This window comes from Alexandromys fortis, unplaced genomic scaffold, assembly GCF_014885135.2.
Source record: "Alexandromys fortis isolate MF-2015 unplaced genomic scaffold, M_Fortis_MF-2015_v1.1 scaffold_9, whole genome shotgun sequence".
Taxonomy (NCBI): Eukaryota; Metazoa; Chordata; class Mammalia; order Rodentia; family Cricetidae; genus Alexandromys; species Alexandromys fortis.
The window spans coordinates 13,141,355-13,165,314 of NW_026067892.1; the positions used below are offsets into that span (position 1 = coordinate 13,141,355).

The 23,960-nt window shown below is 43.1% G+C and overlaps 2 protein-coding genes across 3 annotated transcripts in view; one reads left to right on the top strand and one right to left on the bottom strand.

Annotated features, from left to right (window-relative positions):
- Tmem26 (transmembrane protein 26) overlaps positions 1 to 5,477 on the bottom strand; it is a 42,857-nt gene extending 37,380 nt beyond the window's left edge. For both annotated transcript variants that reach the window (XR_007591213.1, XM_050139498.1), the window contains exon 1: positions 5,010 to 5,477. Coding sequence is in view for 1 of the 2 variants with exons in the window: in XM_050139498.1 (XP_049995455.1) it covers positions 5,010 to 5,200 (191 nt within the window). In the remaining variant the exon portion in view is untranslated. The remainder of the gene's footprint in view (positions 1 to 5,009) is intronic.
- Positions 1 to 23,960, top strand: part of Cdk1 (cyclin dependent kinase 1) — a 1,182,536-nt gene that overhangs the window by 498,657 nt on the left and 659,919 nt on the right. The gene's annotated exons all lie outside the window — the stretch shown is intronic.

A 23,960-nucleotide genomic window follows, 5' to 3' on the forward strand; every position in this document is an offset into this window, starting at 1 on the left:
CCTGTTTCTCACTCTGTCATCCACATTACCCAGGTACCCATATCAAGCATTTGTTCATTTGATATGTTAGTCCATCAGTTTACTAATTATGCACTACTTTAGTGATTTTTCTCATCTCCTTCATAAAATGCATGAAGTGACGGGGGAAGGAATTTACTTCAGTTTCTTTCCATATTTTCCACATTTGCATATCCACTACATCGAATGAGTGCTGGCTGTGTGTCTTGTGCTTGAGTGAAGGGTGAGGTTCCAGGGTCCCTTGCTCTGCCAGCTGGGAGTGTCCTTCCTTCCAGCTGGATTTTGAATCCCTCCCTCCAGATGCAGGTCTCACCCTTTTATCCTGCTGCAGCCCAGATGCTGCAAAGTTCTCTGCCCTGCCTGTTGGTGCTCGCCCCCCCCCCCCGGCTCCTCTGGGACGTTGAAGAGCACAGCGGACAAGGATGGGATCCGTCAGTCTTCAGGACTCCCTCCCTCATCCTTTCCAACTCTGTAAGCTTCAGAGAAAAGATTTAACAACTCTGTGCCTCAGTTTCCCGGATGAAAATGGGATAAAAACGTAGTGGTTGTTGGAATAGATGGGACCACGTGTGTAGAATCCGGCAGACCTTGAAACTCGATAAACGCTAAAGATTCGCAATGATTTTCATTCCACACATTACAGCGCTTGATCAAAATGCTATATTTTATTTAAAAATTTGTGGTTTATTTTTTCTTTGTTTCCTGTTACTTTTGTCAGGCCATAGTACCTTGCATAATATTGTTATTACTTCCCACACAAATAACTGTCAATTTGGTTAGGTAGCATATATCTACAACCACAACACTCAGAAGGAAGAAAGAATGCCACAGGCTGAAGGCTACCAGGACTACAGAGGACTGTCTAGAAAACAAACAAAAACAAAAAACAGCTTTTGCTTAACCAACCATAAAAGAAAAAGAAAGGAGGGGTGACAAAGGTCATTACCCACTAACTCAAAGGGTCACAAATCTTCCGCATTATTAATGTTCTGATGAAGAAAGATCTGTGGTTAAAAGTTGGTACTTTTGCCAGTAATTTCACCTTAGATTTTTTCTTTGTTATTCTCAGTTACTACCTCCTTCCAAGCACACAGGCTTCAAACTTGTCACATCCCCCAAGGAGTATTTTATCAGTATTGGCTGGGAAGCAATTGGAATATTGTCTTGCGTTTGATTTTACCTAAACGATAATTCACAGATCCTTTGGATCTTTGCCCAGACAACTGAAAAAAAAAAATCAAGAAACAAATTAAACTAAGTGATGCTGATTTCCATCATGGAGAAAGACAGACGAAGATTCAGGTAGTGTGAACACTAGGGGAATGAAAAGCAAGGCCCCTGGCATTCCTTCCGGGTGTGTCACTGGTGGGTCTGCCCTCTGTATTCTATAGAATTCCAGCATTAACAGTTCCAGCTGGCAAGTTAGTGGGGATGCTGTAATGCTCCTTGTCCCTGTGCAGCTGAGCTCAGTATCTAGTTCCACTTTCCCCTTCCAAAGGGCTGGGAAGATGTCCACAGAGACGTGTGCGTGCGTGCTGCATGGAGAAATCGAGTCCCCACTGTCCTTTGTAGCACCGGGATCGGTGCCATCCCTCGTTCAGCTTTTCAGGGTCCAGGTTTACATTTTAACAAAATGAATAATATTCAAACTAGCCTGAAAGAGTAAAAAGGAAGTTCATGGCTGCACCAGTCATTACAAAGGGATTTTTCTACTCCCTTGTGTATGCTTATGTCTGCCTGCAGGATGGAGCTGTTCTTGCTTCCCTCCAGTCTGTCATAGCCATTGTTTGGACGCTACTGGAATCAACTGATTTTTCCATATGGGAGAAGGGTTTGTGTTGAGATGGCCTCCTCCTTTCTAGCACTATTGGCTAAGAAGCGACTGAAACGCTGTCTTGTGTGCTTCAACTTTACCTAAATGACAATCCTTACATCAGTTGGATTGTTTCCCAGAAAACCGAAATAATAAAAATCAAGGAAACAGAGTTAGATGATGCTTTTCTTCTCTTCTCCCCCTCTTCCTTATCTTTCTTCTTTTCTACAGTTGTTCTCATTCAGCCACATCTTTTTCTTCTTCTTTTTTGATGAGTGTAACAAGTGTTTTCAATTGGAAAATGTATAATTCTCCTCCAAGTCCATCCTTGTAACAAACGAGCCATAACAAAGAAGTCTATAACTGCCCTGTCCTGATGATACACAGTGGAGAATACTCTACTATAGTGGATAAACTCTATGTCACCCTTTTCAATAGTATCAGCATGAATAAACCAGAATTTTCTCACTATAATTTTCTCAATATGTGGGGGGAAGTTAATGTTTTGGCTTGTTTCTTTACATATAAATTCTTTGGGCAGATTGCAAAATAGAAAGAAGGTCCCCTGGTTCAAAAAATTACCTACCTATTTATCTATCTCCGTTCATGTGAATCTACACATACAACTATATAAAATTACATTTTCCCATATAGATAATACGTGTTGTATTTCACTGTATATAGTTAGCATAGATATTACTATAGTGTTTGTTTTTTCTCTCTTTGAATCTATCAGCTAGTAATTTGGGATAGAAAATGGTTCTTGACACGCTCAAACAGAAAATGCTTTATGCCGTGTTTTTCTCAGAAAACTCCAACCTAGAATGAAATAGGCCCCAAATCAAAGCCTTTCCCATTGCCGTCATGTTATTTCAAGGATAGTTTCATTTATGTTTTTCACAGCCCATTGTTTGTGGTTTTTATCTACAGTGCAAATGACCATCTTTGCAGGCTGGCTTACAGCGTGCCTTCTGTTGCATCAAAGAAGTAGCCTGGGGATTGGGTAGAACTAGAGCGAGCAGATGATTCGCATCACTTTACATACGCCCATTTGCTCATGAACTTTTGTAATGAGCCAAATGTATCAACTTTCCTGCCTGCGTACTTTCAGATATTGGTTGGGATATCAAGCCAGCAAACTTTCTCTTGAACCAGTGATGTAACACAAAACACACAGCAGAGGTCTATAGCTCAAAACGGAAGGATTTTCCCCGTTTTTGCACTCTGAACCAATGGCTTATTAAATAGCCCCTCTGCTAAAGTTCTTTGACTCACACAAGAATAAAATGTGTCTAGCTGATATTTTGGCATAGAATATTTTAATATGAAAAAATCAGGGTATAAAAAGAGCCTCTTGGGATTCATTAACTCTCAACATATATAAGTTTACATAATCCTCCAACAACCTGTGAAATACATGCTTGCAGATCTGACCCTGAAGCTTGGAGACACAAAGTAAATCCATTGAAGTTTATGCAAGTAAGAAGGAACACCCACAATCTATCCTATTTTTAAGCCCAATTCTGCAGCCTACAGCTTAAACACCAATATGACTCCAGTTACGCATTTATCTGACTCACTGACCCATGTACAATTTGTCCAGATTATTTTCCCCTTCCTTGTTGAAAGTGCCATGACGGCCTGAGTCAGCAAAACACACAGAAAGCTATGATGCGTATTCCACCAGTTCTGGTGTTACCACAGAAGCTAAAGGCCTCTGGCCTACTCTTGGGGAGAAAGGGGTTACTTCAGGTTTCGCTGAGTTGACTCCTCCCTGAGATCTACATTTGTCCCAGAAGTGCTTGTGGTTGGTGTCCGGACTACTTCACGCTGCACAGTTTTTGGCCTCAGACTTCCTCCTGCGATGCAAGATATGTCTACTCTAGTGTATTACAACTAAGGGGTAAAAAAGACAAAAACACTTCAAATGTTTCTATTATAGAATGCGCAGGTGAACGTAACATCTCTCCCCCTTGGTCTCTCCGCTTTATGTCTTAGAAAGTACCACAAAAGCCTCAAGCTTCATAAATTGTTTCTGGTAAGGGGGATGGGAAGTACCATGCTTACCCTGGCTCTGCCGGCTACCCTGAGCCCCCCAAGGACTTGAGCATTGATAATTCTAGACATTTCTCAAAAGCAGAGGTCTAAAGTTATGTTCACCTCATCTTCAAAGGCAGCCCATCTTCTTTCACAGTGACTATGAAATATACAACCTTTCCATACTCCGTTGCGGAGGGGCTTCTGTCTCTGAACCTGACAGCTAATACAAGAGCAAAGTGCATGCAGTTAATAAATAAACCAAGACCACCGTCGTCTTCCTCGAGGAAAAAAGGCTTAAGTTGGAGAAGTTTGGAATGGAATTGCCCTGGAAGGGAACGGTGGGTGGCTGCGGGTGCTCTCTGCAAGTAGTTGGGCAATCTTTGTGTCAACCTTTTTTCATTTGCATTCAGTCTATAGGAGGAAACGCAGCCACCAGCGGAAGGAACCCTGAGTTCCCATGCTGTGTGGTTAAGACTAAATCATTGCTGGTCCCTCTTCCAGTGTCCCTAGCACAAACCATGCCTGATGAGGTAGGCTGCCAAGTTTCAAAGCCACCAAACGCAGACACCTGAAACTGGTTTCACACTGCAGAGCCAGGGACGTTTGGGGTTGGAAGGAATTGGAAGTGGCTAAAACCACAGTCGCACCGAGGGCTGGCAAGAAGGGAAGAGGGCTAAAAACCAAAGGTGGGTGTGGGGGAGCCACCTTTCAGTGTACGCTCCGGAGCGCTCAGCTCTGCCAGGATCACGATGCCCGGCAAGGCATCCCAACTCTTGCACACTCTTGCACGAACATCCTGGACTGGTCCCGAGTCAGTCTCGCACTCAAACTTACAAAGCAGTGCACGCAGTGATCAGCTCCACTCTTCTAGTGAAGGCTATCAGCTGGATCAGCCAAGTATATACATAGGTCCAGACTCCAGCCTTTCCAGCGCTACGCTGGAACCCAAGATACAACTGGCTTGCCCAAAAGACGTAACCGCATCCCACGTGCTGGCGAGCTCAGCGGAGAACCAAACCGGCCCAAATGCCAGCGAGGAAACCACACACTGCAGTGACAAGGGCTTTGGTGCCACCTGCTAGGACCATAATGAACAATGCCCGGGACCCTCTGCCTCCTCTCTTTCCAGGACACTCACCATTTGTAGCCTCTGCCGCGCTTGAACTTGAGGGTGAGCACTGTCTCCAGGACCAGCAAGAGGTTGAGCAGGGCCAGCAGCCAGTAACGGTGCTCTTTCTTCACCCAGGTCACTCGCCACACGGCGACCAGAGAGTGCAGCACGAACAGCAGCCTGGTGACCAGCGCCTTGAGCAAAACCAGCCCCACCATCCTGCCGGTGCGTTCTGCCAAGCCGGCGCGTGCGCCCTGCCGACCCTTTGGGCAAGCACCCTGTGTGCACCCCTGATCAGGAGCGGGACAGTAGCTGGACAGCACCTGGACTGCGACTACAGGCTGAGTTCTTCCTCACACTCCCGCGCAGGACTCCGGTAGGACAGGAGAGCGCTGCTCGCCCCGCCCCTCCAACTTCCAGAGAACTCTTCAAAGACAGAGTCCAAAGCCAGCTTTCTCCTGGCTGCTGGGCTCTGCAAGGCATAGGAGGCTGCACCACCCAGGCTCCCCCCGGGTGTTTTCCTGCAGCGCTGCCCATCCTCCTGCGGATGCTGGGGGCCAGCCTCCGCCCCTGCCTTCTTCCCCACCCCCAGGACATCAGGGAATCGGCAGGAATGCCCTCCACCCCACTCTGAGCAAATGGATATGAGCCGTCAAGGTGCTTCAGGACTGAAAGGGGGAAGGGCAAGCACACATTTACCCTTCGCTTTCCTATCCAAGTGTTCTCTAGGTCGTTCCCACATCAGAAAAGTTCAGCTGGCGCTCGTGGTGACTCGCGAAACTGGGACTCAAGAGAACCAAAGAATCTGCTGTTCAAGCAATTTTAGAACTGAAGTTTTTGTCCAGTTTGAAGAAATGAAACTTCCAGGGAACAGAGGCAATCAGGCAGGCTGGTCTTTTCCAGCCTCTCATTCAGTGAAATGCGCAGCCTTGGCATACTTAGCTGCAGCTCTGGTACTCCAGAAGGTGGAGGCAGGGGGATTGCTGTGAATTCTAGCCCAGCCCAGGCTACAGTGTGAAACTTTGACTCAAAAAAAAAAAAAAAAAAATCAAAGGAAGGCTGAAGCTTTAGCTTAGTCTTAGAACATTTACCTGCCACAGGGTAAGGGGGGGGGAGGAGTATAGGAGAGGGGCAGAGAGGAGAGGGGAGGGCGAAAGGGGGAGGGAGATGGGCATTATGAGTACTTGAGGTATATGTTTGCCATCTGAATGCTTGCGATGAAGATCTGCAAATTAAATTCCAAGCATCAGTGTCAGAGAGGGAGCTGAAGTCCGGGCTTCAGAGACCTGCATGATTTTTTGCTTCCTTGTTTGCTGGCCTTCAAACTTTTATTATTATTTATTTTGTAGGGTTCCCCCCTCCTTAATTGGACTCAAAATCTCCCTGAGAAAGATGTGGAAGAGCTATGTTGTTTGTAAATTGAAAGGCTATGCAGCCGGGAGACAGTTGTAAAATTAATAAAGTGAGCTAAGTTATTGGAACCTTGCCAGATTGACCCAGAGCCTTCAAAGCTCTGTGCTGCCAACTCTTGCTTTGTCTCATGACAAAGAGAGTTTAGGAAATGACAGTCACAGTACTGTGAAGCAAGGGTGCTCTCTTGTCCATAGGAGTAACATGGAAAGAGACGTCTACGGGGATGTTATTGGAGAGAGACCCATAAAAAGCACCCGTGGGTCATAGATGGCAAACATGGAAATTATTGCCAGGACTAAGAAAGTCACTGCTCTTTAGTGCCTGAGACAAGGAAAATCAGAAATGGTCAAGAGAGTCGCAGCCTTCCTGGGGCTTGACAAACGCTTTAGCAGAAACCAAGCTAATGCCCTTGGAGCCAAATAAATTGGATTTACTATGGTTTCCTGGAGAGAGACACTCCACGGAAACTAGACCAGATCAGCAAGAGCATTCAGAAAGTGCGGAGATCCCAGGAATGACTTATTAGAAAGCATCAGGACTTGATTTAGGTGTTCATGGGACATAAAGACCATGGGACTTTAGATGGGATGCTACAGAGAGGTAGAATTACTTTCACGACTGGCTTTCTCGCTAAGCCTATCTTGGATAGGACAGTGTTTGGTCGTTTGTAGCTTGAACAATTTGTTTTGGCTGTGTTCACACCTGAGTATAAAGGAACTCTGCATCCTGATCCACAGCGACACAGAGTTAGCCTTTTTGACTGTTATAACACACGAGTGTAAAGGGACAGTGTTTGTATTCCAGTCTACAGAGTTGGCCTCCTCTGGTGTGAAGTTTCCCTTGTTCAAGTGGAGGGAACCAAGGGGTGGCTGACAGAGACACATCAGTCTTTTACTGGCAGGGACTTCTCTCTCCTCTATATGTCTCAACAAGGGCTCTCCAGGAGGGAAATGCAACAAGGAACATCCATTCGATGACTTCTAAACATTTTCTTGATTCTCATTTTGAAAATCTGAATCATGTGGAGTCCTTTGCCTGGTTCTGAAAGACAAAGACACTGTCCTTAAAGACAACTGAGAAGTTCTCGTTCTTCCTTTTCATACCACCTAAATAGAGAAGAGACTTTGAGAACTATCTAAAGATCTCCAATGGTACTTTTAAATGTATAAAATCATTAAGCAATTTAGCTTGGGGAAAAAAAGAGGCCTCAGTGTCAGTACCCAGCCCCTTTGGTGCCAGCTGTTGTTACACACGAAGCACACCAGCCGCCTTCCACCTGCTACCGGTCGCCACCATCAGCCCTCTGGTCCCTTCCGAATGCTGTGCTTTCTCGGGCTTTTTTTGGCATACTGTCACTTGGGTTGCAATAAAGCCTTTTCCAAGCTCACTCAAGTGAAAGGAGTAGCCGCTGAGAGGGAACCCGTGTTCTAAAGAAGTGACAGAATTCTCAAGAACCAAGACCAGGTGACGAGAGCTGGGGACTTGAGTGACACCAGAGACCTGCGAGCTGCAGCTTGTGGAGTTTTGCCCAGCAAGTCCGACCTTGTTGGTTCCCAGCCAAATGTCTGAAGTTGGAAAGGGATTCTATTAGCTTCCATTAACTCTGGATACCAGTAGTTATGTGTTGAATTAGGAGCGGAGAGGCTGCATCCCCGGCACCCGGCCACCCACATGGCTAGCTTATGCCCGAAATAATTACACAAAAACTGTATTCTTTTAAACACTGTCTGGCCCGGCTAGTTTCAGCTTCTTATTGGCTAGCTCTTACATATTGTTCTAACCCATTTCTAATATTCTGTGTAGCCCACGAGCTGGCTTACCAGGGAGGATCTTAACCTGCGTCTGTCTAGAGCGGGAGAATCATGGCGACTCTCCCACTAACCTTCTTTCTCCCAGAATTCTCTTCTGTTTTCTCCACCCACCTAAGGGTTGGCCTATCAAGAGGCTTAGGCAGTTTCTTTATTAATAAGAAATCACTCCCACATCATTTCCCCTTTTTCTGTTTAAACAAAAAAGAAAGGCTTTTATTTTAACATAGTAAAATTACATAGAGCAAAAACAGTTATCAAGTAAGAATTACAGTTACAATATTTATATCTATTTTATCTCTTACCATAACTAAGGAAAACTATAACTATTCATTCTTCAACTCCATCAAAGACTCCAGAAGGATATAATAATACCTAAGTAAACAAGAAATAAGAAAACTCTAGAAATGACAGAGACATCTCGCTGCCTGGACAGTCACCCAAAGTTCCTCTGTACCGTTGGGGCATCCATCTTCGGCCTACAGGCCCATAGTTTCCAGCAGACATTTCCACAAAGCAGGAAATTTCAAAGGCAGTCACTATCTGCTTGTCCTGAAGAATGTCTTGCAGACTCTTTCATGAATCAGGAACCCCGAAAGATCATCTCACCTTTAGGCAAGTTCAGCAGTCCTCTCTCTGCGGGTTCTCTGTGTCCAGTTTATGCATCAGTCCAGGCAAGAGCAGTTTCTTGCCCAAATGGCTAACCAACTCCATCAGGATCCTCTTCGATGCCCATCTTCCTCTTGAAGTAGCTGGTGCTGCCAGGAGCAGATGTGTCTCATTGTCATGAAAAGCCCTAAGTTATTAAAACATTTAAATGCCATATACGTTGGGCGCCATCTGTTGAATTAGGAGCGGCGGGGCTGCGTCCCCAACACCCCAGCCGCTTGGCTAGTTCATGTCTGAAATAACAACACACAAACTGTATTCATTTAAGAACTGCTTGGCCCATGAACTCTAACCCTTACAGGCTAATTCTCGCACCTGGACTAGCCCATTTCTAATGATGTGTGTAAGCACCCCAAGGTGCGCTTACCGGGAAGATTCTAGCCTACATCCATCTGGGATTGGAGGAGCTTCATTGCGTGCATCTGCCTGGGAGAGCTGAGCATGGTGTCTCTGCTCCAGCAGAGCTGTCGGGTCTCTCCGGGAGCAGAGCAGAGTCTGACCTCACTTCCTCTTCCACCCAGAATTCTATTCTGTTTACTCCTCCCATCTATGTTCTAAGCTGAGGCCAAGCAGTTGGTTTATTATAACTTAACCAATGAAATCAACAGATTGATATATGACACTCCCACATCAGTTATGGGTTACATTTGGACTATTACTTGGAGTTTCATGTGTTAAAGGGCTGGGTGGTACCGCTGAGAAATGAGTAGACGTGAGCACCTCTGTCTCAAATGATGGGTTGATCTCTGTCGGGACTCGTGACTGGGTCGACCATCGGAAGGTAGTGGAGATGGCCACTGGGTTGGGATTTCTGAAGGTCTATCTTGTCCCCAAACAGCCTGCCCTCTGTTTGCTGGCATCTGTGAACTGAGTGCCAGAAATTCTACTCTATTCTGCTTTCACCATGGCATCTGCCTTGCCATGGGCCTGGATAAGTGGAATCTATCAACCACTAATGAAATCTCTGAGCCCAAAATCATCATTCCGTTGTTCAGGTTGAACATTTTTATCACAGTGATGGAAAAGTAACTGTCCAGGTTACTCCCCAGCACTGCATAGACTGCCAGTCTGGGCTTCATTTACTGGCCATCCCTACACAATGAATATGTCAGTGCAGCTTCCTGGGCCCTTCCCCATGGGCTTCTGTGCAGGGCTGTTTAAGTAGTGGTGGAACGGAGGATGACAGGTATATGATGACTGACCCATGTAGAACCTTCACTTCTGTGTTGACATGCTAACATAGAATATTTACATAATACAGGTGTCCTTGCCTCCTGCTGCCTACACTCTGACACGTGATTGTGAAGGCATATGTGTGTTTGCAGTGGGGATACAGTCCAAAGGTCACTTCTCCATTCAGAGATTCCCCAAGGGACAGGTTGTTGTCAAACGTGACACTCCTCTGGGGTGGTAATCCCCCGCTCTTCCCTTAGCTAGATGTGCATACTATTTGGTTAGCATTTTGATACATAAGTGTGTGCCTACATGTGTAAGACAATGATAGAAAAAGTCGGAGGTGTACATCTGTTTCCCAGAAGAACGAGTCTCAGCCAACACCTTTTAAATTACTTTTTTCTGGTGGCTACAATCGCACCTCTAAAAAGTCTTTCGCATTCCTCCACACTTAGCTGGGGCTGATGTAATATGTCTTTGGTAATTTCTCCAATATGTCTACCGCCTTCTTCTAGAATGTGGTCATAGATTCAGGTGTTAACTTGACACACCTAAGAGGGGATCAGGGAATTGCTCCCATCAGATTAGTCTGTAGTGTACGTTCATGATTACGGATTGTTATAGCATGGTCCAGCCTACTGAGGGCAATGCCAACCCTGGGCAGGTAGGCTGGACTATCTAAGAAAGACAGCTGAGTTATCCAGGGGAACCAAGTCAGTAAGCAGGACTTTTCTGTGGTCTCTTTTTCAGTGCCTACTTCCAGCTTCCTGCCTTGAGTTCCTGCCTTGGCTTCTCTCCACAGACTATATATAATCTGAAAACCAAATAACGCCTTTCCTCCTCAGGTTGTTTTTGGTCAGTGGTTTTTTGTTTGTTTTGCTTTTCACAGAAGCAAAAAGTCAACTGAGTAAATGCTTTCTACTTTTCCTCTTGTCTTTTTCATTTGTATTCTGACGGTGTTTCTAAAATTGATCTCCTGGATGTCTACTTTTGTCTTTGGATTATTATGATTATTATTAACCTTCAGGGGTGAATTTTGTCAAGCTATTTAACTGTGTTTGGTATTTTATTTTTTCACATTGGCTTATTCTTGTTCAGTGTACTCCAACACCTTTTAAGCTATCTTTGGCAATACTACCTACAGCCTTTAATTAATTCTGTCCTCTTACTTTATTTCATTCAGTTGCTCACATTTTTCAATCCCATATTTCAATGACAGTGATATATTTATAGTTGATATATTCTCAAATAATCTGAGGATGCTCTCTCGCTTCTCACATTTGAAAAATCTGTGTCTGGGTTGACTACAGGGTGGAATAAGCTGGGACAACCGGTTTTCACCATCAGCTTAATTGGATTTAGAGCCATCTGAAAACACACCTCTGAGTGTGTATGTTAGGGCCATTCCAGAGCAGGCTAAGAACAGAGGGAAGAATGGCACCTTGAATGTAGGCAACGCCAGGCCACAGCCTGGGATCCCAGCCTGAAAAACAGGAAAAAGAGAAAGAGGGCTGAGCTCTGGCCTTCCTCTCTTTCTGCTTCCTGGCAACTATCTTAAGTTCCTTTGCCAGATCCACACCCCCAACTTGATGGACTATGTGCCCCCAATGGTGAGCCAAAAAAACCCTTTATCTTCCTTTAGTTATTTATATCAGATATTTTATCTCAACAACAACAGAAATAATTAACACATACATAATAATTAATATTAACATATACATAACATGTACATATACACATACATACATTCACATATACATACACACATATACACACACATACATACACATATACACACACATATACACATACATACATACATATTCACTCCATTTGTTTTTTGTCCATTGCAAGGACTGTGGTTCGAGACAGATGGTCAGGAACACTTCTCAGATCTGTTTCCTTTCAGAGTGCAATGAAGAGGGACAGGCAGTGATGGCTAGAGTGGGGCCTCATAGATGTGATTCAAGTCAGGGTTCTCCCCGTACCCCCATACCAATGGTGGCTTCAGAGAAGATCTGCATCTACCCACCTGTGACACTTATATTTGGTCTTCTCTACAGCTAACTGAAGGCAAGACCTAGCCCCCGTCCCTCCTTTAGAGAACTGCTCATATTACTTTGAGAGAATCACGATGGCACCCTTGAGGAAGGAGGCAGGGATGAATGGCAGCCATTTTCCACTGCCCTTGGTAAAGCTGCTGAGTGAACTGAGCCCCACTGCTGTCTGCCATTGCTAATTATTGTGTCTTCTCCTCTGGTGTGCTCAGAGGAGGAGCTGGGCCCCTTAGCCATCCCAGGATGTCTTATTTTCTCTGGTTTCTCTATCTAATGGTTCTACCCTTATTGTGTCTGCCTGAAATTCCTTAGATTCTGTCCCCAACATCCTGTGCTTTCTGGCCTCGTCTCTATTCCATTCTTCTAGGTTTGAAACACTTTTCTGCCATCTGAAAGGCAGAGTCTTAGTTCCTGGCTCACAACCAGAACATAAAACTCACACATTTACTTAACATCCAAAGATGTGTGGCTTGAACATGAGACATTAACAGCGCCTCTCCCAGAAAGTTTACGGTGAAGGAGAACAGAGCAGTTGGAAGCTCACAATTAACTCTGGTGGTTGTTTCTCTTTAAAAAAAAAAAAAAAAAAGCAAATTCAAGTGTGCAAGTGTGATTATCAACAGGTGAACACTCTGAGATCTAGAGAGGGAGAAACAGCCAGTGTCCAGGTAAGCATCTAGATGTGCCTAACTTCTGATTACCTTCTTCAGCTCTTGGCTCCCCTTCTCCTTCTTAAGTGATCCTCTGGTGACGTCATGTCACTGGAGATGTGATGATACCTTCTTGTCTATGGTTAGGATTAAGCCTGCTAGCGGTTTAAAAGGTGCTTAGAAAAAAATGCTTGGAATGCAGGCACTTAGCAAACATTTGCTAAATAAACAAACGGAGTTATCCAAAGGGGTGCATGAACAGCACACACACACACACACACACACACACACACACACACACACGCTGAGGATTTTATCGCTGAGTTTCCTTGTAAGGCCAGCTTCCAGGAGGGGAGGTAGAGAAGAAAGCCAGTGAGTGCTTTCCCTGTGGACCTGGGAGTTTAGTATCTCATTCTGTCAAGGACCAAGGAAGCAGGACCATCATTCCATCAAAATCCTGCCCATCTTTTGTGAGAAGGCATACTATGCTTGCTGGAGTTTGGGTTGCTCTATTGTCATGTGCATCCCAGAACAGTGGAGTGGTCCAGTTAGCCTCAGATCTATATGGCTACATGTGAACCCTGGATCTCTTAATGGTGAATTTTGCTCCCTCCTGGGTTATATTTAAGTCCTTCCTCTCAGTGTCTCAGAATGTAGCTATGTTTAGGAATAAGTCATCTTATATTTAGAAATAAGTCCTTGCATTGCCTTAGTTTATAACAAGTATACACAGTAGTAGGTTCAGTGGATGCCTCTAGACACAGGTACAACATGCTTGAGGACTTACCCCTGTCCCAACCAGCGGGGAAACGAACCAGAGTCCCTGGTAACCTGGAAGAGAGAGGAAGGAAGGGACAGCTTGATGTACAAGTCAGACTTATACACCAAGCTGCCAACTTTATTTATTTATTTGTTTGTTTGTTTGTTTGGTTGGTTGGTTGGTTTTTCAGGAGTATTTTATAGCAAACAGGAAGGGTAAGATGCTGGAATGCCAGGTCTGGAGGCCTCTAGCTGATAGGAAGAGATAAGGAGATGCTTATCTTAGGAGGGTCTGTAAACATTTACTAACAAGGGAAATGCTAATTACTTCCAGTGCCTGGGGTGCACAGGTCTGCAGGGGATCTTAACTCACAGGGAGATAAGGGTTGTCCTAGGCCCCTAGGCCTGGAACTTGCCCCACAGAGGCTTCTGAATAGCTTGCTTAATTTGTGACTAAGATGGTGCCCTTGATGCCTTCGGATGTATACTCAGAAGGGATGAAACTGGGATGCCTGCTTCTTTTCGGATATTGAGAATCCTCCATATTGATTTTCATGGTAGCCAAGCTTCCTACCTACAGCGCACTAGAGGTCCCTTCTCTATCCTTACCTTTTTTTTTTTTTAAGCATTCCTTATCTTAGTCATCTCCCCATGATAACTATTCTGATTGAAGTGAGATGGGATTGTGATGTAATTTTAAATTGTCTTTCTCTAATGACTAAAAGTGATGTGGGATTATCCTCTGTATGCTGTGAATATGTTTTGTTATCATTGGTTAGGGAAGAATCTTCTTTGGGCCTGTGTCAGTGCAGAATAGAGGTAGGCAGGGAAAACTAAACTGAATGCAGGGGAAAAGAAGGCAGAGTCAGAGAGACACTAGGTAGCCGCCAAAAGAGACAGACACCAGACAGAACTTTTACTGGTAAACCACAAGCCTTGTGGTAAAATACAAAATAATAAAAATGGGTTAATTTAAGATGTAAAAGTTAGTAAATAAGAAGCCCGAGATAATAGACCAAACAATGTTTTAATTAATATAGTTTGTGTGTGATTATTTCAGGTCTGGGCAGCTGGGAAACAAACGAGCAGCCTTTGCCTACATAAATATATTGAATATTTTTGTTCATTTATTCATTGTGCATTTGCACTTCCTTACAAATACCTTTTTGGTTCATTTTACCTTTGTTTGGTTGGGTTGCATGCACTTGTGTTTTAAATGCTTTATATATTCTTGATATTCAGTCTATGTTAAATGAGAAGCTGTCAGATTCTTTTCCATTCTATAATCTATTTACTTTCTGTGTATTGTTTCTTCTGTTGTGCAAAGACTTAAAATTTGACACAATCAATTATTGATATTTTTCTATTTTTTAATCTGTTAGTTCCATTTTTTAATCTCTTAGTGTCTTATTCAAAAAGTAGTTGCCCGAGACTATATGCTTAAGTGTTTCCAGGTTGTTCTATAATAACATCAGTGTCCCAGGCATCATGTCTTTACAAGATGAGAAGCAGGAATCTAGTTTCAATCCCCTACACGCGGTTTCTTCAGTAGCAGTTGTAAAGATAAAGTCTTTAAAAAGATGATTAAGTTACAATGTGACTTTGCCTTGGTCATTTGTGTTATTACAGCAAAACACTTAGACTGGTTAGTTCCCACTATGGTGAATTTGTGACTTATAAATTCTGGATACTAAGGAAATCCCAGACTCTGACAGGGTCATAAGTCTAGTTTCTTAAGGATGGGAAAGATGTCATTGAATTACGGAGCACAGGAGGGCAAAACAGACAAATTCCCCTGTAGTGATATTTCATTTGTATTTTAATAAATAAAGCTTGTCTGAAGTTCAGAGAGTAAAACAGCCACCCTGGTCATCCTCACAGACTAGGCAATGGTGACACTCACCTATAATCCCAGTAGCCACACTAGCTTGCCAAAAAAACTGGGTGGTGGTGGTACATGCCTTTAATCACAGCACTAGAGAAGAAAGAATATAAAATGGGAGGAGACAGCTCTCAGACAGTCTCTTTATGAGGATTCCTGGAGGCAGGATCGCCATTTCAGACTAAGATAGCGGTAAGAGCCAGTAGATGGCTGTTTTTCTTTTCTGGCCTTCAGGTTGAATCCCCATATCTATCTCTGAGTGTTTAATTAATCGTGCTCTATTCCTGTGCCTAACCATTGTACAGGGCACCCAACCCATGCAAGGGAGGTAAGCTAGGGTCCCACCTCTCAAACAATATCAATAAGTAATTCCAGAATTTAGAAAATAACACATCCACAAGAATAGAGTCACTATAGTCTTGGCATTAATCTAATCTTACCATTGCCCTTCAGATAAAAGAGGAAACTGGGACCCATAGATTCCAGAAGAATTAGCTTCAGAAAAAAAAAAAAAAGCATGGAAGCAAAAATAAGAACATCATTCTCTCTGCAAGCTAAGAAGAAAGACATTAGAGTAAACCAAACCAGTGAGGCCTTAGTCCTTAGTCTGGGAACTTTAGCCTCCAGGATGTGAGGAAGTGAGTTAGTGATGGATAAGCCATGTAGTCTGTGACAACCATGTGTAGCCTCATTTCTAGAAAATATAACCTCATCTCCTGGCTCCTGCTAGCACTTTATATGCAAGGTACACAAACATACATGCAGGTAAAACACCCATATACATAGAATAAACGTAAATAAATCTTTTTTAAAAAGCAGCCATGAATCTTGAGGCGCATAAGATTTGACTGACAGAAAAATACCAGCTTGAAGAAAGAAATCTCATTTTAAACGTGCATTCAAATTGAGGTATTTAGTGAAATAGTTTGCCATTTCTTGCTTGGTTGGTTCCCTGTTCTGAAGTGGATTTTTTTCCCAAAGGTGGTTATACTACAGTATAAAGAAATTAGAGATCATCAAATCCTGAACTCAGCTAATCATGGGAGCACGAGGATGGGTCACACTGGAAAGAACTGTAAGATACTGGTTTCTATTCTCTTACATGTAACATCAAGGTGGTATTTGGAGTTCTATGGGGCAGTATTTCAAAGCAAGGGATGCAGCCTCAAGGTCCTTTATTAGAAAACAGAGCTGAAGGTGACAGCTCTGTCCTTTTCATGATCGTTAAGGAAATTAAACCAGGGACACTTAAGGAAATTCAGTGTACACTGAGGTCAAGGTTAGGTTTCTGTCCTGCCCCATTACCACAATCGTTAAGTCTCAAAGAAGTCACACAGAGGTCTACATTAATGATAAACTGATTGGCCCATTAGCTCAGGCTTCTTATTAACTCTTTTTTTTCCTATTTATTTATTTATTAAAGATTTCTGTCTCTTCCCCCCAGCCGCCTACCCTTTCCCTCCCCCTCCCCCAATCAAGTCCCCTCCCTTGTCAGCCCAAAGAGCAATCAGGGTTCCCTGCCCTGTGGGAAGTCCAAGGACCACCCACCTCCATCCAGGTCTAGTAAGGTGAGCATCCAAACTGCCTAGGCTCCCACAAAACCAATAGGTGCAGTAGGATCAAAAACCCATTGCCATTGTTCTTGAGGTCTCAGTAGTCCTCATTGTCCGCTATGTTCAGCGAGACCGGTTTTAACCCAGGCTTTTTCAGACCCAGGCCAGCTGGCCTTGGTGAGTTCCTGATAGAACATCCCATTGTCTCAGTGTGTGGGTGCACCCCTCGCGGTCCTGAGTTCCTTGCTTGTGCTCTCTCTCCTTCTGCTCACCTGTCAGAATTGCGAAAATAAAAACACCAATGATAGCCTTTGCTGGAGAGGTTGTGGAGAAAGGGGTACACTCATCCATTGCTGGTGGGAATGCAAACTTGTGCAACCACTCTGGAAAGCAGTGTGGAGGTTTCTCAGGAAATTCGGGATCAACCTACCCATGGACCCAGCAATACCACTCTTGGGAATATACCCAAGAGAGGCCTTATCACACAACAAAAGTATATGCTCTTATTAACTCTTATAACTTATATTAGCCCATTATTCTTGTCTGTGTTACCCACATGGTTTGTTACCTTTTTCAGTGAGGCAGTCACATCTTGCTTCTTCTGTGGCAGGCTCACAACTGCAGAAAAGAGCTTCCTTCTTCCCAGAATTCTCCTGTCTCCTTGACCTGCATATACTTCCTGCCTGGCTACTGGCCAATCATCATTTAATTAAAACATAATTGACAGAATACCAACCAGTATCCCACAGCACACGGGTAGTTAGCCATACTGATCATGGCCATCCATGCTGCAGAATGAATGGCATTCTACCCAAAATATATCATTTCAGTCTCATATCATACCAAAGTCAGATTGAGGGATTTCTTGGATGCTGTCCTTCCCCAAACCCTTAAAGTTCTGAAAAACTTGTTGGGAGACCCCCCAAATAACCAATTAAAATGGAAGAGATAACAGATGGCCAGTAAGCATCATACCATACCTTGAATGTGATTCTGGAATGCAGAAAAAATGGTTTTACTTGTAAAAACTAGTGAAATTCAAATGTGTCTGAGAGAGTATGATGGCCATGTGATAACAAATCAAGGTTGGTACCATATAGATGGGAGATATAGCCCAATGTCGTAAACTGTTAACCTGAAAGAAATATTCGGGTGAAGAAACATAAAGAAACTATTATTTTCACAAATTTCTGTAAATCCAAAGCTATCATCAAAGTTAAAATGACCCCTAAAATGTTAATTATTCAGGCCACAAAGCAAAATGAATAGACACAAATGACAGGGAACTTCGCAGGTAGGAAGGCAGTGGTGGGGGGTGGGAGTAAGAAAGATTGGAAAAAAGTCAGCATGAGGTCATTATGCATTAAGCACAATTGTGAAATTGCGTCAAAGTATACTGAATCAATTCCAAGTGTTAATTAGTATATAAATAAAATTGTTCAATAGTATCAAATTATGGGTCCCAGGATTAGGGTACTAAAAGCCATGGATGCTTTGGTATATGCCACTGTACGGTATGGTGTTTGTATTACCTATCACATATGAATTCCTGCTGTGTACTTTTCAGTCTTCTATAGGTAACTCATAATACTTAAAACAAGCTGCACACTATGTGCACTGCTCTTAGAATGCACGGTCCAGGGAATAATGGCAAGAAGCGTGTCTGCCCACGTTCAGTGCAGATACAATTGCCCCATGTAGGTTTGAGTATGTAGCACTGGCCCAAGCTGCACAGCATTGTCCATGAAATATGAAAGAGGATAACTGAAGGCCCTGATGTGTCAGGGACACAACAGGGACCCGGCCCCACGGCTTACTGCATCTTGATTCGGCAGGGTCTTATGAGGTGTCAAATAAAAGAAATGTTATATAGTACAATATTTTTAGATCATCAGATTTGATTTTGTTATTTTTCCATGGGAAGAGTCTTTATGTTGTTGTTGTCATTGTCATTACTATTATTATTATTATCATTGACAAAATTGGTACCTGCATGTGATAATGGCCACAGTGTTTAACTAATCTAACCTTACTACTTTGTAAGTTGAGGCACTCAAAGGACAGTTGACAAAAGCAAAAACCTGTCTTTTGACAACATTAGAAATGTGAATCGAAAGATCTATTCTCAATAACACATAAGGTTCTAGAAAAACAGGAATATCTCTGTATATTTCTGTACATTTATAAAGAAGCACACATATATGGTTTTCATTCCAAATGAAAGAAAAGTATGAGAGCCCGAGACATCCATGCTGTGGATCTGTTTGACTTGCTTTTGTTCCTGCGTCTTTGTTGGGGCAAGAACTCCGGGCCTTGTAGATGCCAAGAAAGCTCTCTACCACTGAGCTATAGTCCCAGCTAGTTGGCCTGTTTTGGTTTTGATTTTGGTCCAGACTTAAAGGGAATACAGCCAAACTCAGTTAAGAATAAAAGTATGGTTGTTTGTTTGTTTGTTTTGTTTTGTTTTCTGTTTTTAAAGCAGAAAAGTAAAACTGTCTCTTTATTGGGACAGGTTTTCACCAAGCACTGGCACTGGGTGAGAAGAATCTGACCTCTCCCGCTAGGGACTACACAATAGGAAACAGACAACCTAACTGATTTATGACAGTGACACCGAGAGGACACATGTGTGTCCTGGGAAGGCTCCAAGGGACGTCACCCAACCCGCTGTGGAAATGACGGTAAGAAACTCTTTGAGGAGAGTGGCCGCTGGGGAGGCCTTGAAAAACAGAAGGGGAGTGAAGCACATAGAGATAAAGTGGGGAGGGGGAGGGGGATGATTCCGGAGAAGAGACACAGCATCACGTCCCCCGAGATTGTGGGGAGGAAGGAAGGGTGTGGGTTGAGATAAAGCAAAGACTAGAGGGAGACAGGAAGTTGGCATGAGTCAGCCCTGATGACCTCAGTCATCGGAGTGAAGCAGGGCATGAGGCTGTTGGGTGAAAGGAGGGGTAGAGACTGAGGGTGGGAACTAGAGAAACCTGGTTAAGATTTGCGCTTGACTCTGAGAACCAGAAAGTCTATGCGGAAGGAGATAAGAGGCTGCTGGGTGATTCTGACTTGGCACTAGTACCAACATGTGGTGATATGCCATTTCTTTCAGTTAGTCTCCATCTGTCCAAGGGTAGAGATGGGGAGAGGGGATGGCAACATTGGTGAGCAGTAGAGAAAGGGGGATGTGACAGATCCAAAGAGGCTGAGGACTGCAGGTCCCATGTCAGTCCCCGGTATGCCAAACAAACAAGGAAGAGAAATTCAATGAACTGAAAGATAACAGAGACAGCAAGAAGGTCACGTTCTCTTGATTTTGAAAGGAAAATAAAACCTCTTAAATCTGAATTTGATAGAAGAGAATCATAAAGTCTGAGCACCACTACTGGGAGAGGGGAGGGAGATGGGAGACGATGCCAAGAGAAGAGAAGCAAAGGACATTACAATTTGATGCCAAGCTGCAGGGTGGCAATTAAAAGCACTTGTTGCTCTTCCAAGGGACCTGAGTTGAGTTTCCAGCATTCACACTGGGTAGTTTACGACCACCTGTAACTCATTCATGTAGAGTATACATACACATAAAATAAAATAAAACTTAATTTAAAAACATCTGGTGCCACTGACTCCAAGAGAGATTAGTCCCTCAAAAAAGGATAAGATTTGTAATAATACCTAAGAAGGGGTTATAGGTCTTTTTTTCTGGGTTTGTCTTTATTGCATATCTGTGATTATTTTCTGATCAGAAGCATTTTTTTAAAATGCTAAGCATCTTGGTCTCAGTGGCCCTGGGTGCTGGCTTTGCCTCTCTCAGACTTTAAATATGGTGGAGGTAGTTCACCTCAGCTCTAGGACTGCCAGGTGGGAGCCATCCTCACCACCTGGGTAGCACCATGAAGCATACAAACCTTTTTTTCTAAGTAAAAGCTAAATCTGCCATTTGGCGCACTGTGTGGCCTAGAAATATCTCTGTGTATGGCAGCATGAATCCGCCATGCTCTCCTGCCTATGCATGCCTAGTAGACCTGATCCTGTCTCCTCTGCTCAATGGTGGAAAAGTCGTTGGTGCTCTGACTGCCTGGACGCCTCCCTGGCAGTTGCGGGGGAGCTCTGAGCCATGGGCATGGTCTCAGCTATTTTTCTCCTGTTCCTGAGTGGGCATACAAACACACAGGCCCACAAATGCCATTGAAATGCTTCATAGCTGGAATTTATGATGGCGGTACCAGCAGGGCCAGGAAGCTGCCATTTTGAAACAGGCTCCTACTGCTCAATCAGGAAAATCTGTCTTAAAGGAGTTGCAGCACACTGCCAGCAAACAGCAAAAAGCTGTGTGTGTGTGTGTGTGTGTGTGTGTTTAGTTCTCCTATCCCATTTTAATTGGATTACTTGATTTTTGTAAGATGTCTTTGAGTTCTTTACATATTTTGGAGATCAACCCCCTGTCAGATGTGGGGTTGTTGAAGATTTTTTTTCCAGTTTTGTGGGCTGTCATTTTGTCCTATTGACCATGCCCTTTACCTAACATAAGACTTTCACTTGTGTGAGATCCCATTTATTAATTGTTGATCTTAATGTCTGTACTACATAGTTGATTTCTTAAAAGAAGAGCTTCACTTATGATCTATGTCCAGCTTGTAAATTGAACAGCAACAGCTCACCAACCTTTTATGTACACAGTGCAATGTTTTTCAGCTGGGAAAAAGTGATATTGTTTGTAGGAACATGGATGTGATTTGAACCTGTAAAAGGGCAGAACTTAGCTAGGCAGGGAAAACTAAACTGTACACTGGGAGGAAGAAGGCAGAGTCAGGGAGAAGCCATGGAGCTGCTGTCAGAGACAGACGTGTTGAAACTTTGCTGGTAGGCCACAACCTCGTGGTGATGCACAGATTAATGGAGATGGGTTAAATTAAGATGTAAGAGTTAGCAAATAAGAACCTAGAGCTAATGGACCAAGCAGTGATTTAAATAATATGGTTTCTGTGTGGTTATTTTGGGTCTGAACTGCTGGGTGGCCAAGAAACAAACTAACAGCCTCCTCACAACATATTAATGTTCCCAAAGCCCTTTTAAAAGATGATTTTAAATGATTTTTCATTATGTGTGTCTACATGGAGGTATGTACACATGAATGCAGGTGCCTGAAGAAACCAGAGGACTCAGATTTTCCAGGAACTGGAGTTACAGGTAGTTGTGAGTTGCCTAACATGCCTGCTAGGAATGGAACTCCAAACCTCTACTAGAGTAGTAAGTACTGTCACTGCTGAGAGGTCTCTTCAATCCTGCCCTTTTCTTACTTTTTAAGAAGACTTTCTAACAGTGTGATGTAGCCCTGAAAGAGGAAGTATGTCAGGAATGATAGATACTCCACAGGTAAGAGCTGGTGACTTTCTCTGCCTTTGTTGATGAGGGTACCCAGGTGGTTTTGCCCTCATTCAGTGGATACAGAACCAATGGCATCCTCATGCTGAGTGGGCAGAAAGAACATCAATGGAAGTCTTGTACAAGTAAGAGTTTTCCATGAAGCATAAATTCTTAGCCAATACAAATCTTAAGTCTAACCTTACATAAAAATCAAATAGTAACAGTCAACTGTTTGATAGCTGCAGATAGTATATCCTAAAAGTGATTTCTTTTACTTTAAACCAATAATGCCTCTAGGAATCAATGGCCTGTGGGTAGGCAGAAGGAATGTACTTGTCAGAGAGCAAGGAGAGTGGAAAAACATTAGCCACAGGAGCAAAGAAACCGGGAGAGTATACACAGAGGCAATGCTGTCAAGTGAGCTGAGTTGAATTCTTAATTCTTTGGCCCAACGCTTGGCTGGAGCTCACTGAGCAAGGGCCATGTCTGAGATCCATGGAGTCTTTAGATATCATTATGTCTAACATGCTGGCTATATTTATAAAACATAATTTGAGGTACATCTGGAACCCTTACATAAGAAATTAAGGTTGACTTGCATGCCAGATCGATTTATATTCCCTGATAAGATGGCAAAATAAAGATTTATTTTACTTTGCACTCTTATAGCTAAGATTATTATTCATACTTTATTTTTGCAAATTGGTGGTAACCCAACTGCAGTCAAATCAAGAGCTCACATGCCAAGTTTTGGTCTGAACAAGCTCTGTATCCAATACATATTTGGCCACAAAAAATATGAAGAGAGAGAATAATCGAAAAGAAAGTGGTTTCTTAGTCTGAGGTCAAAAACAGATGAGTGAGGTCCTTGTGGAGTGTGGCTAGTTAGTATCTGGTAATCCCTGATATATTTCCCTGTCCATTTGTGATTTTACCCCTCATGTTTAATATCAACAGCTGTTCAGTAACATAGTGAACTGCATGGAAAAAATTTATAGATATTGAAGACAAAGCCAGAAAATTACTTTATTCTTGGCATTCTCCCTTCCTGAGAAAGCACTACACATTTTCTTTCTGTTGATGCTGTGTTTAATAAAGCTATGTGATTGGTTAGATTTAGGTTGAGCTGAGTGTGTTTTGTTTTCTTTCTTTATGACTCAGTGACAAAAGGAAACATAAAACCTTCTGCTAACTTTAATCAGAGAACTCTGGTTTTAAGGTTTTTTTTTCCTATGTAATTTGAACAAAAAAAATTCTCAGATGTATTCGTGTTCATCATAGTGGTGGGTGGAAGGCGAAAAGGGGCGGTAGATTAATTTAGCTTATTTTCTACTCTTGACATTTTTATCTGATGCTGCTCGTCCTTTCAAACCACTCCTTTCTGGAGCATAGACCCCATGATCTAGAGTTCTGCAGAGCCAAGAAAAACTGCCCATCCTTCTGACCATCAGGGCTTAATATAGACATGCTGTAAACTTCTTAAAGAAGCTGATAAAGATGAAGCTGTGCTACCATTGTTAGCAGCAGTGATTTAGATTCCATACATTCTCTCAATGGCATCCACACTCCACATTGAATAGCACAAATTAATGGTCATCTATACGTGTCTTTGACAGAATAGCTTGCCCACAGATCAAGCCACTTAGAGATAACACTGAT